Raw genomic sequence first — 21,052 nt, forward strand, 5'->3', positions numbered from 1 at the left:
GTACATGTAGAGATGCTGACACCAAAACATACATATTTATTTCTCTGTCTTAAGTAACAAGACAAACACAGGTGGTCATTTCCGGCACGCTTTACTGCAAAAAAGCTTTACCTTGCATTGTTCAACTTTCTTTAAAAATATAACATTGCAACAAAACTTAAAAACCATACAGCAAAAGTGGCATGAATTAAACATCAAATTATCTGTCAAGCATCGAAACGGTTTGGTTGACACTACCTACATGAACAAAGCTGAAGTTGTAATTGTCCAGAGTATTACAACTATGGTATCACAGAAATATTATGAAATTGGATTTTCAATTACATTGCACACAAATAAAACAGGCCATATACTTCTTAAATCTACAATGGACTGTAAGTTACTCGAAATACACAATGTTTCTTTGTTCATATAATTTCAAGACATTTCCTTGGAAACCACTTCAATACCTATTTTTCTTCAGTTTAAAACAAAGTCATGCAAAAATATTTACATTTCTATGTGTTCTCCACTTCAATTTAATTAACTATGTCTGTACATAGGAGTTACACCCAATAATCTTATGCACTGTATTTTCCGGAGTGAAATGTACTGAATTCATCAATTGAAACAAATTTAATTCTAACAAATTCTTTCCCTTTTGCTGGAAGTCTACAAATAATTAACGAAGTTTATATCACTATACATACAGCAACATCAAAACTAAATAAGGAAACTGAGGATGCAAGATTGATAGAACTAGTTTTTCTATGTACAGGTGCAAAAAAAAAATCCAAGTATGTCCCAATCAAAATAAAACACAAAAAAATGTTAATGCCAAAAAAAAAAGACCTTTATGAGTGTCAAAGGTCAAAAGCTCAATGTCAAGAAAATAAGAGCTAAAAAAGTATGAGGAATTTCATTGTCAAATGTAATGAAAATGTCATTGAAATATATACCAAAAAACATTCCCCATTTTGGTGTAATTTACTTGAAAATTTGTTACGCAAATGATGCTTACTATCAGAGGTATACTTTCTTGAACCTCTATTCAGTGACATCAACCATTTGACCTTCCTTTTCCATCAATTTTCCATGGTAACATTGAAAGTGTTTTTGTTCAGAAATCATGTTTTTAAAAAACTCAGTCAATTCCTTACAGACACCCTAATGCACAAAGGTGTACAGGGATACTGAAATTCAGCATTAGTAGCCAAAGGTTAATTTCATTGTGGCAAGTTTTAAACAGTAAAAATACACTTTATGTTAATGCCTAAAATCAAACACCTGAAATGCATAAATCCAACAATTTTTTTTGGGGTTTTTTTTTGTTTTTGTTCTTGTTTTAGTCATGCATGCAATTTTTAATTATAACTTGAATTTTGAGATGTTACAAGTTGCACGTACAAAATGTAAAATTTTCATAGAAGACAAAATTTCCAAGCTGCAATCTATAAACTGTGGACAATAGTTTGCACGATTTAAATTTTGATAGTTTGATATACATTATGCTTTTATATAAATATAATAATTTTTTTGTAATCATAAAAACCAAACCAATGACAACAATATAGGCCTTCAAACAGACTACTGAAAGCAGATGATTTGGTGCTTACAAAAATTTGTATTAGAATCTCAAAACCTTTTGCAACGCACCCTTCGTACCAGAGCCATACCTATGTACAATATTCTGGCAAGAGATGAACTTTGCCAGTGAAACCCAATGTCCATTCTAAGAACATCAACCTTACTGCGTCTTGATAAAAAAAAAAGGTGAGAAAAAAAACGTTTTCCACAGGACAAAACTCCACAGTGCATTCTACTGTACATGTGTCTGTACATGAAAAAGAAAATATTAAACTAATAATCTGGACATCAATTATTTCGATTGCATGGCAATCATTTAAGAAAATCACAATGCTGAACCCAATTCTTTTCAATACAATACTGTTATGGACAGTTTGCACCTTTTTTCCTCAATTGACAATGTACAGCATGTAGTAGATTATGGACATAAATTGCACAGTCGAAGCTTTTTTTTGTGTGTGTGTGTTTAAATAATACATGTATTTCTTTTAAATACTCTATAGCAATTTTGACTGTACAACTTCTTAACAAGCATACACACATATTTCAATATGATAAATTAAAGATATTTTATACATACATTATTTTAATGTTAAGTAATACATACATGTACAATCCATTAACTACATTTCAGACCATACAACTTGCACACAGTTTGAATGTGAATACAAAAACACACACAAAAACTATGACATCCATTCACCCATGATCTGAATGAGGTTTAGTTCAGTTTGTTCCCATATCACCAGGGTAAAACATTTCTATTGATACAGCAATGATTAATCCATGTTTTTATCCTCAATGAACTACAGCTACATTCAGAAACCAAGAAACCTTACATGTACTTTGTATCAATTAATGATGGAACAATGTTATGAAAGACATTTGGCTAATGTTGTTCAAGGTTGCGGCGGTGATAATGATGAAGTGTTGACTGGTAGATAAGCAGGCACAGTGTTGGAATCTGCCACCATCACTTGGGCCGTAGTTGTTACAGGAGGCATTCCAGATGGTGTTACTACACCACTCTGACCGCTGGGCATCATGCCAACATTGGGCGGAAGGAACTGTGGGTAGAAGTATCCATGGCTACCAAAGCCTGCCTGTGCATAAGGTGTAGAAGTCGGATTAGTGTAAGGAAAGCTATATGGGTAAGGGTGATTGTTAAACATTGGTTGCCGACTTGTAATAACTTGTAATGGCTGATCAGTTGCAGGATTCTGCACTAAGTTCATCTGTTGCCCACGCTGCTCGGCTTCTGGAGATACCGAGTAATCAACACTTGATTTCCTACTGCTTTGGTTGAAGCTATTTTTCATGGAGTCTGCTGTATCACAGTCGGCTTTGACATTTTGCACAGAACAAACGTCAGACATCACAGTCACATCTTCTGATTTCCCCCCACTCTGACTCAACTCCCTCTGCGAAAGTCCACTTGTACCCGAAACAGAGTCAGAATTTTTCTCTCCATGAAGATCTGTCATGGATGTCTTGAGTTCTTTTGACAAAATACTATCCTCACTTAACTTTGTCACATCTCCCACATTGGCACATGTAGGTTTGTTCTGTTTTGTGAGACTTGGCATGAGTTTTCCAGTGATGTGTAACCTTCCTAACTGTTGCAGAGAAGACTGAAGTGACTGCATCTGGGGACTCAACATACTGGCATGGTCTGGACCCCTCATCTGTAGCGGAGGAGGGGGCGCAGGGGGTGGGATGGGAGGAACAGGCAAGCCTTTCTTCTTCATGAAGGCCTGGACTTCTCTTTGTTGTTTGAAGTTCAACGACTTCCTTTCCTCTTCATGTCTGAAATTACAACACAAAAACTAGAATTTCATGTTGCACATAAATATATAGAACATAAGATTGACAAACACAAATGCGCCCGAGAGTGACCATTTTCCAATGATTAAAGCTCTCCTGTATTCATTTTGCTGAATATTAAATCTCTAACTTCTTTAGTTCTCAAGTTATTAATTAGGACGGTTAAACTTTTGGACAGAAAGACAAAATTACAGAATGACTGACCAAACAAAAACAATATGCCACCCAATCTCAAACCTCTGAGGCATAAAAATCTGTAAGGTAAGTATTCCAGGACATTTTTCCTCTAGGGTAAACTACATGTACATATTTCAAAATTTGCGATCGAAAGCTTTTTTGACAATCAAGATTTAAAGTCGCAAGAGGAATTTCTAAATATACACTCTGTTAACTTCTAGTCAGGTTCTTTCAGAGTATAAAAATTAATATCTCGAACCTCATCAGCATCTCTTGATATTCCGGATCATCATGCCACCAGACTTGAGGTTTGGATTCCTCCCTTCCCTCAAAGTCATGAAGTTCAGCCTTGTCCTGCATCTCTGGCAGATGTTCCAAGACCTCTTCATCCTCATCCACCTCTTTCACTGTTTGAACCTCATTGTCTATTTCAGACGACTCTTCCATCTTGGGCGACTATAGTAAAATAAAATAACCATATAACTGGAATGCACTGATTGACTTTTCTGATACAAAACAAATAGATCACAATGTTCTTTAATAGATAAAAAAAAAAAAGACATAAAATTTTGACAGTTAAGAGGACATCAACAATTATAAAGAAATACTCTTTCTGTGTATGATTGATTTCTAAAAGTAAAACTTTTTTTCTGTCATTGACCAACATATATTTTCTAAGATATCTAAGTGAATTAAAACATTTTGTATTGTACATATATTTCTTCAGAATTTGATTTGATGTAGCTTTCTGATAAATCTAATCAATTTCTGCATCGAATAAGAATTTTCATAAATATGAATTTTCTCAAAGCTCCTGAATTAATGCACTAGACTGTGAATAAAATCCAATAATAACAATATCCGATTCATTTCTTATGTGGGATTGGTAAATTCCACCTTGGGAACGAGATTCACTGAATTCTTTGTTCCCATGGTGGAATTTCCCAATCCCCCACTTGTACTACTGAAGGATCATATTTCAAGGAATATAGCAACAATACTTTGACAAGTATATGTGTGAATTAACCATCTCCATTGCAAATACCCCATACCAATAAATCTGTTTATAATGTTCATTGCATACAAGGCAGCTGTAAGATACATGTGTAATATACAGTGATATTAAAAAGATGCCTCATTCTTGGAATATTCATGAGCTATTACTTTGGATTACATGATTATTTACCTTTTTACGAAATCTGGGGACTCTTGACTTCCAAAAATCTACAACCATCAAGGCTGGAGAGGTCTGACTCCCAGTTTCTACTGCCCTACATTCCTCATCAAAGCAACTTTCCCCAGGGGAAAACTCAAAACTTACTTTAGGCACATGCACATGCATACCATGTGCCTTTTTGTTAGCAATGAAAGAACCACCACCTTTGAAATAACCCCCACACTGTTCACAATCATGTGAAAAATCATAGCTCCCCGTGGACTTTAACCTCCGTCTATAAGGCAACATGTTTGAGTATTGTTGAGTATGTTCCGGGGTAAAGACAAATTTGGGCTGTTCATCAAATTTAACCTTACTGACGAGAGGATTTTTCAAAGGTGATGGTTCTGAAAGCTTAGAAGAGTAGGGAGACAGCTTTGTGAGCATGTTACTTACAGTGCTGCTAGCAAGCTGGGATGATACACATTCTGGATTATCTGTGCTAGCCCCTTCACCTAGTACATTTTCATTGTCAATATTGTTAGGACTAGCAACTACGTTTTCTGTTGTGGCTTGAACAGGTGTCACTTGGAAACGGCCTTTCTGGCTTGTCTCCTGTCTCTTTTGTTTATCATTTGACACTTTCTCGACAATGTCCTGCAATGTCTGTTTCACGTCTTCTGAAATTTCTGTCAGAGTTTTGCTCTCGTCTGCAGTAGGAGTAGCCTCATCAGACACAGATCTACTAATTAATGGATCATCTTTCACAGCACTCACTAAAAATCTTTTCTTTGAGCCATTCTCTTGAGACACTTCTGATGGGACTTTCTTCATTTCTTCATTTTTGAGACTTTCAAGTGAGACACTAGGGGTTACAGACCCAGATTCTAAGCCACCGGGTCCTGCATTTTGTGCAGTCTGACTGTCACTTCCAGAGGGGCATACCTCTGCCCCTCCCACATTCTTCTCCCTTCTGGGACCAACCGTTCGGAGCTTCATGAGTTCCTGATCCAGTTTCTGAAGATTTGTTATGTCTGCTTTCTTGGGTCCAGCCTGCTGGTCAGTGTTACTAGGAGCTTTACTCTGGTTGTCTTGGTCACGCCTCCTGGACATTGTGGGAGACGGAGGATGGGAGGATCCAGATGCCACAGGCTGATCGACCATCATGGAGGGTGGGATCTGCTGGTGCTGTTGCGATTGTGTTGTTGCCCCTGTCACTGTATGATAGAAAGGTCCAGGAAACATCCAATTAGCCGGATTAGGCTGCATGAACATCTGTGGAGCTTGTTGTGGGGGTGGTTGTTGAGAGTGGGCTTGTTGGAGAAAAGACATGTACCACATGTAGTTATTGTAATATTGCATCTGTAACTGATACATGGGGTCCAGGGGGGGCATGGGGGGCATCATCATCGGCATTTTGGGATACATCTGTGCCTGAACTGGTTGTTGCTGTTGACCAGAAATATTCTGGGGATGCGTAATGGGCACAATATTTGATAAATTTGCAGGGACAGACTGACTTGGATTAAGACTCGGATCCATATGCTGACTGCTTGAGAGAGGGTCAATTTGGGCTGGAGGAATTTGGTGTTGAGAAACAGGGGGAACAGTTTCATCGAGTTGTTTGGGTTGCGGCTGTGATTGAGCAGGTGGTGGCATCTGTTGCTGGATGCGTTGACCTTGCTGTTGTTGCACAGTCTGTTGCCCTGTTGGTTGTTGGTGTTGCACTGTTGTTTGCTGCAATGACTGCTGAGCTGTTTGTTGGTGTTGTGCAAGTTGTTGGACTGGGGGTTGTTGATGTTGCACTGGCTGTTGTTGCACAGGCTGTTGTTGGAGAGTCTGTTGCTGAAGTTGTGGCTTTGATTGTTGCTGTTGTTGCACTGGTTGCTGTTGTGGTATGATTTGTGTCTGAGCTGTTTGACTGGTCTGCTGTGGTGCAGGCTGAGCTATTTTCTGTTGGGCTTGCTGTTGTCCTTGCAAACTTTCAACACTAGGATGTCTCTTATGAATAGTGTCTGTAGGAGCAGACGGATCATCCACAACTTGAGGCCGAATTTCTGAAATACCTGTAGCTGTTTGAGCTGGAACAACTGGAGATCCTTTTTCTGCTGGAACATCAGTTTGTACAGCTTGCTGAGTACCGGTAGCATGAGTCAGCTGGTGAAGTTGCTCCTGTAAAGCTGAAAGGTCTACAGGGACATTGGCTCTTCTGGAAACGGATTTATCAGAATCTGTACCAGTTCCTGGATCACTATCTATCACACCACTAGTGTGCTGTGTCGTTGTTTGACTGGACGAGGGCAAAGAACTTTGTGTGTTTTCTGGGGAAATGTAATTATCAGAAATGTTGGTGTGCTCTTCATTATCGTCTTCAGATATTTTAGATTCAAGGATCCTTGGCTCTAGGACTTTGCTGACAATGAAACTTCTTTTTTTGCTTTCAATAACTCGAGATTCTGACTTTTTCTCTCTCATTTGTACATGTCCATCAACCCCATCCAAAACTCCCATTTCATTCCTACTGTCGTCAGAGGCTTGTCCACTGTCTCCATCCGTGTCAAAGTGTAGTCTCTGTAAAAGTAAAACAATAATCATTCCATTTTCACTGTATCTCACATAGCATAAATGTGCAAATATCATCTTGCAAATAAAGCGTGGAGCATATACAGTCAACTTTTGAAATCTTCAACTCCTCCATAATGCATGTATCAAAACACTACTTTGGACCAACAATAATGAGAATCTAGATGGAGACCACTGTAATTCATAATATTTTCAGGTTGGCCAATTGATGCAATACGATAAGAACAAATAAAATCTTAAGTTGTACAAAATATTGTCATCCAATAACAAGGTGATTGAGAGAAAATTTCCTGCTAAAAATTTTTCCTATAATTGGTCTCCAGTTGAAGCAGTACTTGAAACCAGTTCTTCAAGATCACAAAGTGTGACAATGCAATTATATTTCACATTATAAGCAGCTGTGTACAAAATAAAACAAACCACATTTACATATAAATTCTTTTTTTAAATTAAAATTACAAATAAACTGTGCAAGATAATAAGACTTTCTTCTTTTTTTTCTAGACAGCAATACATGACCTATTGTTTTCCATAAATCTTGATTTGTTCTCTAAATCATTTGTATAAATTTCATCATTGTATAAATATGAATGTTATTTATGTTGTTATTCTCAGGGTTATTCCATAAAGTTAGTTTACTACTAATATTGTACTGTAAGAAAACACAAGTAGGACATCATTTTGACCCCCTTTTTTTTCCTTCACCAACGTTAACAGGAAGTGACATGCAAGGAAAGGGTGACTATAATGGGTAAAGAAGATGCAATAGGACCAAACCTTGTGAGAAGAGTGACGTTTTCCTTTATGCCCTCGTTTAATGGCCTACATTGACAGTTAAAAGAGAATTCAAAAGACTTCACAACAACTCTAAGGGTATAGTGAATGTTTATATACCACAACTTCAGATTCTAGAAAACTATAATGAACATGCCAACAACAGAACTTCAAAATTTTTCAGTGTTTGTCTTTCAGATTAATGGCTAGAGATGTAGTCACCTTGACGGCCTCAGAATCGAGAGCTGCTGGATGTATCCTCCTGACAGTACAGGGACTGGATGTTGGCGTGTTCGTGTTACAACTAAGGATGGTTGCGACAGCCGTTTCAGGGTTCTCTTTCACCATATGGTCCACCTCCATCAGCAGCTGAATCACCATACCCGATTGAGCTTCAGGCAGCAAATCTTCCTGAACCTAAAATGTTCAAAACTAACCCATGAAATTTACAAATCTCAAATCTAATCATATCCTCTAGTAAGTTTCCGTTCACCTCTTTTTCTCACTTCATTTATGACCCGCCACATATTTTCCTATATCCTGTAACATTGACAACGTACCAAGCTTTCAGCTATTTCTTGGGGTTTATCATTCTCTAGCGAGAACTTAAAGGTAATGTTGTTTTTGTTGGAGATTTCCAGTCGACACTCCACTTCCCCAGACTCATTCTCGTAACTAAGTATGGTCAGGCGTGGATTCTTCTCGAGAGTCTTCCTCCTTTTGACTCTCACCCTCTTCTTCTTCTCCTCAGTTTTAGCAGCAACTGACTCATTTTCACTGCAAAAAAAAAATAAATTTAAATTTCAAACATTAGTATTTGTGCATGTTTTCATTTAATGTTCACATGTTTTATGTATATAAAAGAATGAGAGACTCAAATGGCTGAACAAAATGTTCTAACTTTAGCATTGTTAAAGCATCAATCAGAACTTCTACTACATTAAGTATGATATCTTTGTGTACTAATGTGCTTTACTAGAATGTCACCGGTACCTTTCTCTGTTACTCTGGTCCTGATCCTGTAGTACTGCACCGCTCAGTGACAGATTAGAACCTAGGCTGGTTTGTGACGGACCACTAGATAGCGAGGAATTAGCCTTCGGTGTCCCTGTGCCTGATGGTTGTTTCTGCTGCTGCTGTTGGGCAGCTGCTATGTTCAGCTGTTCTAGACTTGAACCCTGTAAGCATTTGAATGATCCCATCAACAGATGCACACTTTGTGTAAAGAAACAAGTTATGCTGGTATATCATAAAACTTCATAAATACTTGTTTTATCATTCAACATTATACTAGCAAGTGGAAAATTCTGATAACACCATGCTTTCAAAAGTAATGTAATATGTTAACATTCCCATAATACTGACTGTTTATAATGTAAAATATCTTTCATAATCTACTTCAAAAGAAATTTCTGAGATAAATATACAAGTCATGGATTTCTGAATAGACGACTATACTGGTTCAAAAGCAGTTACATTAAGTGTTGAGTGCTCAGCAAACAGTTTGTATATATCATTCATATGGAGTTATTAATGTCTTTATATTCATAGTTACATACTGTATGAAACAGAATTGGAAATAATGACTTGGTAATTACAACTTCAACCACAGCAACTGAAAACCTGCACCTTAATGTCAATACTGTGTACCAAGAAATTATATCCAGTGTAATTTTTGCCCAAAACACATTCATTATTTTCATCCAGAGCTCTCGTCCTACTTCCTGACTTAAGAACTCCACAATTTATATCATTCTAAATTCTAAAACCCACCCATAAAAGGTGAGGGCAAAAATAAAAATGGAGCAAATATTCCTGGTATACAGTAATGTATATACAGTCTATATGGCTTTGCCTTACTAGCATATTTCACTGACATCTATGTATATACATGAACATTAAGCCAAAATAGTAGGATATACATACATGTATGTTTCAGAGATTATTTAAACCTTATAACTTGAAAACAAGTTTGTGTTTCAGAAAATTTCATCATTCAAGTTCATTTAAGACCAGAATTGTTTCATAACACTACAACTGCAAGTATTTGAGTTTTACTCTTACAGTCTATCATTCAAGTTCATTTAAGACCAGAATTGTTTCATAACACTACAACTGCAAGTATTTGAGTTTTACTCTTACAGTCTAATGCTAGGCTGCTAGCATTCTAATATATACACAAAGTTAATACACTATCTAACTATTCATCTCTACTATGTATATGTAAAGGATTGAATCCAGCCCCAAAAGGAAACCATATCCAAAAGGGAAGAGGGAAGTAATCAAACTGGTGAACTACAAACAATTGCTGTGTGGAAAAATGAGCAGAGTTGGGTTACATTCAAAGGTGTGAAAAGCTAGCATGGACCAAAGATCGCTTGCACACCTGCTTGTGTAATCGAGTTGGGACACTTGCAACTTTCTTTAACATTGGGAAAGGAACGTCTTTCACCATGACTACCTGATTAATAGATGAGGTGGTGTGAATTTAGTACAAATCCAGATTATATATACAATGGTTACTGTAATACACATATTAAACATTGAGGCGACAATTGTACAAAACTTTGAACAAAGAGATTAAATGTAATAAAGTAAATAAAGAGGATTTATCATGATTCTTCAAATCTGCTGGTAATACATTGTATGCATACTGCTATTTCAGTTCCTGTCCTAATTATGAACAGAAGTGTTCACCTGCTGTGACCTCGATCAGGTGTTGTAACTCATTGTGATAAATATTACCATGAAGTTTCACAGTAGTGTGACACAACATAAGAAATTTCAAATTATTTTCTCCCACATAGACACACAAATGGGTAGACAGTACAAGACAATGCCGGACAGTGACATAGTGATATTCGCATTGCAACCCTGCAGATAACATAAACAACCACAACCCTCATCATTAATAAACACCTTGTAAAAACATAATGTCGGTACACTTATTTCTAATCTATGCACATCTCACCATAAATGATGATACTGTCATCATTTTCAATAAGTACCTGACTTAGTTGTTTTTGCTGACTGGTACCCTGTGCCACACCTTGGCCCACACTTGAGGTGGAACAAATACTATCAGATCTTTCCTTCTTGAGCTACAAAGCGAATGCTCATGTTTTAACTCTTATATATAATTGTTAAATATAACTAGTTATCTTTCGTTTAGCAAGAGAAATATATGAAGGATTATGATTTTGAAAATGATGTGTGACCTTTTATTTTCTGTACCATGTATCAACATTTTTTTTAAGTTTGTTTCAACATGAATGCAAGAAAACATTAATAATGGGGTCAAAGAAAATTTAGAAACGAACCTGATGTCCATCCATAAGACCTTCCACAACCTCTCTGGGGACAGCTGCAGGTACTGATGCTGAAATTTGATTATCAAATTATGAAAACAGTTCAAAATACAAGTAAAAATTATTTATACAATCCTTCAAAATCTACACGTATACTTCTTTGAATTATTTCCCTTTACTTAACTGTATTTAGTTGAAAAGTACTTCATTAATGCTTTCATGGCCAATAATTACCTTGCGTGTCTTCCAGACTACCTGACGACTGGATTTGTTGTACTTGAGGGGTTGGCTCAGGACCTTGTGCTGACTGTGTTTGCTGTGATGGTTGTTGCTGGACTGTCTGAACTTCAATTGTTTGACCGGGCGAAGTCTGTCCTTGCTGATGCTGTAAGGACAATGACTACATACATGTATCCTGAATAAGTTTTGAATATAGGCCCTCTTATCGCAATTCACCTTTGAATTAGAACGCTTTGGCCGATATAGTATTGCGTTGTGTGACGACACAATTGAATCTGTTTGTAATACAATTGCGAAATGCAACAGAAACTCTCATTGGTCCATATGTATAAGTCCGCCCATATTCCCTTACTCGGGAGTAGTCAGCATTTGAAAACATGACGGCCAGATGCTAGATGGAAAAAAAACTTCAAAGGAAGAAAGAGAAAAAGTTGTATTCTTGTGTTGTTGTCTCATAAATTTAATATAAAAAAAATTCCTAACATATTTTCCTACTATACTTGTGTCTAAACATACCTTCAAATATTCATTAAAGCCCCATACGACCCAAAAACTCGGATCACAACTTTTGATGATTTCGTTCGTAGACGTAGCCATGTTAGGTAGCCAGTCAATTCGAATCCCGGTTCATTTCCATATTGGCACAATAGCGTCTAGATGTGTACTAATACCCCACAAATATTTTAGCTAAATTGTTTAAATAATATACCACCCCAATCCTATTAAATGATAATTATTCAAATAGCTAAACTCACGGCAGTGCGGTTTTCATTAGTCATGAGCGGCCGCGCCGGCCGGTCTCCATCAAATGTCCTTATGTAGCATTTTCGTTCATCTAGAGCTTATTTTACCTTTACAAAAACTGGTACAAAAATGTTTTAATTTCTATTAATTATTCGTGTTGATAATAAATGAAGAGCGAATACATAACTTACAACCGATTTTATGAATAGATACCAATAGCAAGAATTCGAATTGACCGGCTACCTAACATGGCTACGTCAACAAACGAAATCATTTGAAGCTGCAAGTTTTCGGGTGGTGTGTGGCTTTAATGAATATTTGAAGGTATGTTTGGACGGAAGTATATAGTAGGAAAATATGTTAAGATTTTTTTATATTGAGTTTATGAGACAGCAACACAAGAATACACCGATTTCAGGCCTCAACCGTCCGCAGCTTTTTGTGACCCGTAAATCGAAGGTTTTTATAAGAGGTGGATCTTTGCTACACTGAATCCGCTCGAGAAAGTGGGCGGGCTGTAATCGGCCAATGAAAACTCTTGTATTACATCAAACATGTCATTCAAATTGTTCAATCGTCTCATTCAATTGTGTCGTCACACCACGCAATGCTATATCGGGTAAAGCGTTCTAATTCAAAGGTGATTTGCGATAAAAGTTATGCAAGTGCATGAAAGGTGTAATTGACCATTCTTCAAGAGCTGAGATGATACAGATTTCATTTGTATCAATATCAATCATTGTATTTAATTTTGTACAATATCTCTTCATTTAACATATTAAAGTGCATTACTTCACATTGCAGTATTCATTCTCAGTGTTCAAAATTAGCCATAGACTGATAGACAGAGTCTATGTTAAATGACACCGGTCTATGCCAATTGTGAGATAGACCAAATTGTCTATGCCGATTTTCTAGGTTTAAAGCAATAAAGTTATCCCAATGGACCCTGGTCAGTCGTCTGATAAATGTTATGAGGAAAGGAGGATACTGTTATGGAAATGGAAAGAAAATATGCTTTCTAAGTACATTAGAAGTAAATAACAACGTTTTTAATTTATGTTATTTTTTTTCCAATGTTGTGGTCTATGTCAATACAATAAGGTCTATGTCATCTTGTTTTGGCATAGACCTGTGGTCTACACCAAGTTTTAAACCAATTTCGAACACTGCATTCTTTTTACTTGAAAGTATAAACAAGTTTCATCACCATCTTTTAACCAACCAAGTTGAATTCAGCATGCTAAATTGGTCACTTACAAGTTTATATAGGCTAGATTGAAAACCTGTTAAGTAGGGGTCCAGTTGCAGAAAAGTCAGTGCAAGTCAAGTGTCAGTTAACACTATATAAATGTTCAAGTTGATGGTAAGTTCATAAGTCAGTCAAAGTTAACTTGGGTCCCAATCGATATTTCATCATACTACATACATGTCTTGTGAAAATTTAGATACATATAATCAATTATTTCAAAATATCGACGCAGTCTTAAATTCTTCAAGACTTCACCTACACATATCTCCAACAATTGCATCTTATAAATGATACAAAATCCAAAGAAAGGCAGAGAATGTATCTTCTTTGTCCTAATGATTACCTGTGGTGGAGGTTGACTAGATTGTTCCTGTGATTGCTGTGGGATAGAGGATTGACTGACTGAGTGGGCCATGCTGGTTTCTGACGTATTGTTTGCCACGCCTTCTGCAGCTTTGGCCATCCTCAATGCCCTAATGGGCTGGGTTTTGTCTTTGATCTGTCGTGTGACAGTCTTCACATCTTCTTCTAGTAAAAACCCTGACTTAACCTATATGTACAATAAAATAGATACAAGTTTTTGACATTCACACAATCAGCTACCCTTGATTTGTTTTATAAGTACACAACACATATGGGTAGTTGGAATCTTATCTTTACTCAGGACATTAATCCATTAAAGTATCTTCATTTTCCAGATGAAAAGGTCCAAACAACGATTGCATTTTAGTAAAGTACTTCCTAAACTTCAAATTCATCAGCAGGTTTGATAATTGATAAACAGATGAATCAAATATAAAATATATATTAATCATAATCCTCTAGTACCATTTCTAAAGCCACATCTTCAGCTTGATCATTATTGAGATCAAATTCGAACTGTATGGCCTCATTTTCTTTATGTTTGTCCCTCCGTTTCTTCGGGTCAACAACTCGGAGACGAAGAGCCATGATGTTTGGAAGAGCTTCCCCATCCTCCCTGTTTGCTACCTCCACAATCACACCGGTGTCCTCTGTGAAGAAATCCAGCTGCAGCAAAGTTTTGGCTGAAGGTCTGAAATCATCATATATACATGACAGCTTTTGCTGTATTTGTGCTATGTTTTTCTTTCAATATGAACAGGTATAGACTGTGTATTATACAATGGTACTTGTTTAATGTAAACAATGAAATCAAGGCAATATTTTCACACACTTCATCTCAACTTAGTATGTGATATGTATTGCAGTTCATCTATTTCTCCTGTTCTGTGAAAAAAATTACTTCACATTAGTATTAGTCACCTGTCTTGTCTGTTCGTCTGGATGCAACTGTCAATGATCTTTTTAATTTCTTCATTTTCAAGCTTCTCAAAAGCTTCTGGTCTGACACCCTGTTCAACAAATAAGTACAAGTTAATGTAATGCGAATTTGGGTTTATCTCTCTCCACAATTTAATGTTTAAACTTATCTTTCAACATAATGAATATATAGCATTCTTATCTTCATTATTTCTCACAAGGAAGGTGTAATACACTGAATTTCCTTCTATCAACTTTGGACATTCCCAGTTTACATCGGAAAAATTGTACATACTGTTGTCACTCTCCTGTAAATCTGAGCGGCATTATGACATTCCTTGTACGGATACTCAGATGTAGCCATTTCCAACATGCACATCCCAAAAGCGTAAACATCCACTGATTCATCGTAATGTTCCTCGTACATTTCCGGGGCCATGAACTCCGGCGTACCTTAAAGTAGACAGAAGACGTTCTTTGTACCTAGAAAAGGAAAATTTGAGGGGGAAACCCTGATTAGCTTTTTTGGAATTGACAAGCTGCCTGTGCTGGCTGAAAAGAAATTTGTTAATATTAAGTACCTGAAATATGGAAGCTGTGTGCACATCACATAGTTGCACATAAATCTTACCTTACTCTTGGCATAATCATGTTTAAAAGGACAGGTCTATAATAGAGTAATCATAAATGTTTATACACATGTAGTGTGGTAATACAAGTTGATATTTCAAGTTTTTTTCTTTCTATTCTTTCCTTTTTCTTTTCTTTTTTGAGAATCATAGTTATGATGGATTTGATCTACTTCCAGTCTTTAAATTGTTTAATCACATTAATTTCATGATAGATTGTTTATAATACAAAATATCCATAATTTAGAATGTTAAAAACTACAAGGTATACACAGTTTATGAACATATGCTTATACTCACTTTTATTACATAGACCATAAATTAATTTTGTCTGTAAATTAATATATATGGTGATCCATATGTAGTGTCAGTAACCTAGTAATACCAAATCTTTAAAAATCCCGCAACAGAAATATTCAAAATACCAATAAGGAAAAAGTCTTTACAGTCTCGGTGTTTCTAAAACTGTTTTATGCTGGATACACACATATTACAATACTTACTTTTCCTTCAAAACCTATAAGGAAGCAAACACAAAAATAAAGTATCAAGTCTTATGAACACTACATGTACAGAATAGATATTTACCTATAACACTCTTAGCAAAAGATTTGTTTTTGAGTGTGGCCAACCCCAGATCTCCTATCTTGACAGATCCAGTTGTCCCTGTGATGAAGATGTTGTCACACTTCAGGTCCCTGTGTATCACAGGTGGGTCCCTGGTATGTAGGTAACACAGACCCTTCAAGATCTGCTTACACCAACTTTTCAATACTTTGGCATTTATCTTCTTAAACCTCTTGATGTAACTGCAAAGTGAAACAGTATTTGATATGCCATATGGATGTACAATGGTACTGATAATCAATATTGCACACTTAACCATGTAAACAGCTTCTGTTGGCACTGGAAAAATGATGATACTCCATGTACTGGTATACTATCTGTATGGACTAAGGGAATAGTTTCCACAAAACATGCTTACTTTTTGCTTTAAACTTTGCAAAGCTGTACACATATAAATAATAACCCTAATAATTCATAAACACCAATATTTTTGCAATTATCTCATGTATGTATGCATCAAAAACTGCTTTAACCTGTTAACTGGGAAGCTTCCAAAGAGAAAAGCTGCTTACTTTGTTACTACACATATAAATCATTGTTTTTCACCCCCACAGCATGGTATGAAAAGCAGTATACACGACAACCACGATAACCTATGTGGGAGGACACCTAAATGTCACACAAACATTGATTTTTCCTGATACTTCTGACACTAGCAGCCAGGCTACTATAGTCAGGCTAACTTTTAACTGGTTTAAAACTTAAACACAGGTCTGCAGGGACAAAACCTCTCATATCAAATATTTCAATTATTTATGTACAGGTGCCTTAATATCTGCAGAGCTATTTGGCAGAATACAGTGTTTTGTCTGCAGTATGCAGCACTGTCATACCAGATAACATATGGAATTTCTATTTCAATGAGCTGTGCACATACACACAAACTAATTCTAGTACCGAGCATGATCCTAAAATAAGTGTACATACGTTTTGAGTGTTCCAGATGTCATAAGCTCTGTGACCAACACGATAATTTTTCTGTTTCTCATGTTAGGCTCTTCCCAGGAATCATAGAATCTCACAATATTTGGATGTTGTAACTCCTTCAACATCTCAGCTTCTTCACGAAATCGTTGTCTCTCACTCTTGTTCCATTTTTTATCCTGAAATTAGCATATTACTATATAAGCCCTTCAATGACAATTTTTAAGATGTTATATTGTTTCACATCATGTGTTGTATTAAAAACATATTCAACTTAATAGTATATTATGCAATATATAAGATTTACAATTCATATATATTTTATAAGTCAGACATTTCTTTAGACTTCATCATATTTCCTATGCATTAAAAATAATATTCAGAAAAAAGACGATTGTTCTTCACTAATTCTTGAAAAGGAAATCACGATATAACAAGTGAAAGATAATTTGGAACTACATCTCCGACTTCCTGCTCTGACACTTGTCAATCATTACATAATGTCTGCACTATTTTCATCCACAATCCCAGATTATTGTGTATTTTGGTACTGCAGCGTGTAATTGTAATATAATGTAATGTGACTGGCTATATTCAGATTATTCAAATTTTTGTTGTGTAAACTGAGTTCTTCATTTATATGTAAATCAAGTCGACTTTCATTACAACCATCATCAAATCTTATCACTACAACATGATGAAGTTACTTTCTTTACAGAACATAGTTGATTATGAATACATAAATCTATTAAACACTTTAAAAATTTTAAATATATCGGTCTGTCTGTACCTGTAGTTCACACCAGGCTACTGCTACACCGGTTTCAGTATCTAAGCCTTTGTAAACTGTTTTAAATGATCCTCTACCAATTTCTACATCAAACTTAAGAAATCTCCCATCTGGTGATGTGGCCACAGCTTTCTCATCATTTTCATCGTCTTTTTTCACTCCATCATCACCTGTTTCTTTCTTTTCCGTAGCACCATCAAATTCAGAATTTCCCTCCTGTGACAAGTCTCGTTCCTCAGTGTCTTTGGAATCAACACTTTTACCCAAAGCACTGTCAATTGTTGCAACAGGTTCTTCATTTTGCACTGCTGATTTTTCTTTATTTCCATCAGGTCTTATCACAGTTGTAGTTTTATCAATTGTAACAGATCTCCGTGATCTTGGAATGACTTGAAATTTGTGCTTGATTTTTTCACTGTCTGGCTTTTGAACACTTTTTGGATCTGGTCTTGATTCATCAGAATTATTATTAACAATGTTTGAACTACCATCTACATTGTTGGAATCTTTACCAATGGAATCTTTATCAAATGTTTTCTCCTTTTCATTGTCCTTTAGAGACACAGACATTGCACTGTCTGTTGAACACGATGGTATACTAGCTGACCTGTCTCTGTCTTTTTTCACTCCTAAACTCTTGTTCTTTCCTGTGGATAAAAATTTCTCTCTTTCACTTCCATTTAATGCTTGAACTTTGGCAGTCCAATCATCAGATATACATTTCCTTTGCTTCCCAAGACCTGTGTAGCGCATATTCTTTGCGCTTACTTTTGAGACATGATCAGGAGATTGCCTTTCACCCAAACTTCTGTCAGATATCCTACGATGTGTATTTCTCTGTCCCATTTCATTACTTGTTCTTTTGCTGATTTTGCTTGCAGCAGATAGTCCTTGATGTTTCAGTGGTTTTTTCTGTAACTCAGTAACATTTTCATCTGTAGTATGAGAAACGTCTCCATTTACACTTGAGTGGACAGTCTTACTCATGATTACAAGATGACAAACTTGTGTCAAATTTTCAAGTTCTGTTACTTTAAATCTGACCAGTGAGTGTCTAGCTCTAGTGCAGGTTTAAAGTACAGCTACAAATTTAAAATGGCAATACTTCATTATGTCACTCCAATCACGCTTTTATACAATAATACTGTAAACAACAATACTGTTATCTACAAACTACCTGAATCTTTAAAGTACTATCCTATTTCGCTGTATCTGAGTAAATCCGCACACTATACACTTATTACGTGTCCTGCTATACATATAAACACGAGAATAATTGGATGTCTGACCTACTTCCAAAACCTAAACAAGGTCGACGATTATGTTCAATCAAATCGATCGACCTTAGATTTTGGATTAAAACGCAAGTAAAAAATCCTGCTTCGGTGAAAGAAATATTCATCCACTTTTGAGGATTCGTAAACTCCACTTCACTCGTCATGCTTAATATTAATCATGACCACTTATTGAACGACAGCATTCCACAAGCCAGACTTAACAGGAATGATTTGTTTCCAGTGCACTGAGCGTATATTTTCTCAGTCCCCTTCTAAAGTAACTGTCTATTATTATTTCCATGAAACAATAAGATATCCGATGGATGAAACATCCATGTCGGACACTCAAACGTTCTATTTTATATATAAATCCACATCTTTGCAGTCAATTTTCTTTCCTGGATGTTCCACTGTACAATCACAGCCTTTTCAATGGCGACGACTCAACCTTAGAACGCACATAGTTGGCGCACGGATATGACTGACATTTATTTTTCTTGTGTAGTAAAGATATTATTCAGTTTTAATCTAAATGAAAATAAATGACGAAGAAATTGTATTTTTTAATAAAGTTATTTAAAGAAAGTTGCAAAGAAAAGAGTAAAGGACGCAAACATCAAGGAACTATTCTTTTTGATGATGAAACACATCCTTTGCCGGAAGTATGACCGATTAGAAATATCGTCTGCTCTAGCTATCGGAACTTGTTAGTCTTATATCATGCGTGTACAGCAGTGTAGCATGATACATGTGTTTGAACAAAATATTAGAAATAACCTACTCAAGTCTAATTAATGAATACGGTATAGGTCCATATGTAATTGGCATTTGCCGTATTTTGAATTCTTGCTCTGAATTGAAGAGTGGCGGATCATGTGTTGTAACAGAATATTTAAACAAGTAACACGGAAACGTGTTAAATGTGCAGACAAATTATCATACCGCGCGTTATTCAATTTGTCCTCCCACTGTTCCGCTTTAATAACAATGTTTGTAATAATGATGATGATGTATTTTAAACTTCTTTTTCTTCTTCCGGGAATATCTAGGCCTAGTCTTTCATCCGATAGCGATTAGAACAGGAAACTAGTTTTTCCTGGTTAAAAAATTGCAATCTGCTGGGTTTCTTTATGGATGGGGACAGAGGCAAAGGGGTGACATTGCCTTGAATTCCTCCATTTCACCTAGGAGCCTAACGAAATGTTCGCATGGACCACGAATTTGACCCTTTTGCACTTAAAAATATACGCATTAGTGTTAACAATACGCTGAGCAATAAATCAACTATTATATATCAACATATGCTCTATATATGCTCATGTCTTTTAACAATTCAATATCTAAAAAGTTTAATATAAGTTGATTGAAAATATCAAATGCCCTTTTTTTTTTTTTAAATAAATACTAAAAATGTGTGGGTTACAGATCGAATTTTTTAAATTATTACTGAGCCAAAATGTGACAACATTTTTATACAAAATTTCGGGTAAATCAATATAGGCGTTTAAATTAACGATCGTTGTTCTGTTTAGAAAAATAGATCGACCAAATTAATGATTTTACAGAATTTGAATTAGTTCCAATTTAATTCTCTTAAGTTGCTACAAGTTTGTTTCATAAATACGTTCATGTCTAGAACGCGTCTAGGGGTTTTATAGATATTGACGATGCATTGGATAAAACAGAAACTAAAATCGTGCAGATTTAAAGCCTTTTGATAAAACAATCTTTCCTCCACAAAATACATGTACACACTGTATAGCCATATCCATACTTGAATAGACTTTTTTTTAAACCAACCGAAAGGGTTGGGGGCCTGCTTTATTTTACCACGTTCATTTTGAATTATTTTGCATGCAAAGTTAATAATATTCACATGCAAAGTTAAGGTCTACTGGAT

At 35.9% G+C, this 21,052-nt stretch overlaps 1 protein-coding gene across 6 annotated transcripts; it reads right to left on the reverse strand.

Moving 5' to 3' along the window:
* Positions 1-74: 74 nt before the first annotated feature.
* Positions 75-19,635, reverse strand: LOC125654000 (serine/threonine-protein kinase WNK1-like). Of its 6 annotated transcripts, none has more exons than XM_048883731.2 (18): positions 17,876-19,629; positions 17,089-17,264; positions 16,123-16,343; positions 15,201-15,358; positions 14,909-14,997; positions 14,453-14,678; positions 13,968-14,174; positions 11,623-11,773; positions 11,401-11,459; positions 11,089-11,181; positions 10,467-10,541; positions 9,074-9,258; positions 8,641-8,857; positions 8,303-8,497; positions 8,084-8,128; positions 5,180-7,294; positions 3,827-4,023; positions 75-3,372 (listed from the first exon to the last, which is right to left on the reverse strand). In XM_048883731.2, the coding sequence occupies exons 1-18, from the start codon at positions 18,860-18,862 to the stop codon at positions 2,466-2,468; spliced, it is 6,303 nt and encodes a 2,100-aa protein (XP_048739688.2). In that variant the 5' UTR covers positions 18,863-19,629; the 3' UTR covers positions 75-2,465. The 6 variants fall into 6 exon arrangements, with proteins under 6 accessions (XP_048739688.2, XP_056001063.1, XP_056001064.1 ...); XM_056145088.1 differs by having other exon boundaries at positions 4,754-7,294; XM_056145089.1 differs by lacking the exon at positions 8,084-8,128 and having other exon boundaries at positions 4,754-7,294; positions 17,876-19,635.
* Positions 19,636-21,052: the final 1,417 nt, after the last annotated feature.

Source organism: Ostrea edulis, chromosome 7 (genome assembly GCF_947568905.1).
Source record: "Ostrea edulis chromosome 7, xbOstEdul1.1, whole genome shotgun sequence".
In the NCBI taxonomy this organism is placed as follows: Eukaryota; Metazoa; Mollusca; class Bivalvia; order Ostreida; family Ostreidae; genus Ostrea; species Ostrea edulis.

What these genes read in the sequence shown, in the direction of transcription:
- LOC125654000 (XM_056145088.1), bottom strand. Translation starts at nt 18,862, where the DNA reads ATGAGTAAGACTGTCCACTCAAGTGTAAATGGAGACGTTTCTCATACT. An exon ending in AAGATGTGGCTTTAGAAATG is followed by an intron (nt 14,175 to 14,452) that starts GTACTAGAGGAT and finishes TTGTACATATAG; the next exon opens with GTTAAGTCAGGGTTTTTACT. An exon ending in TATCAAGAGATGCTGATGAG is followed by an intron (nt 3,373 to 3,826) that starts GTTCGAGATATT and finishes TTGTAATTTCAG; the next exon opens with ACATGAAGAGGAAAGGAAGT.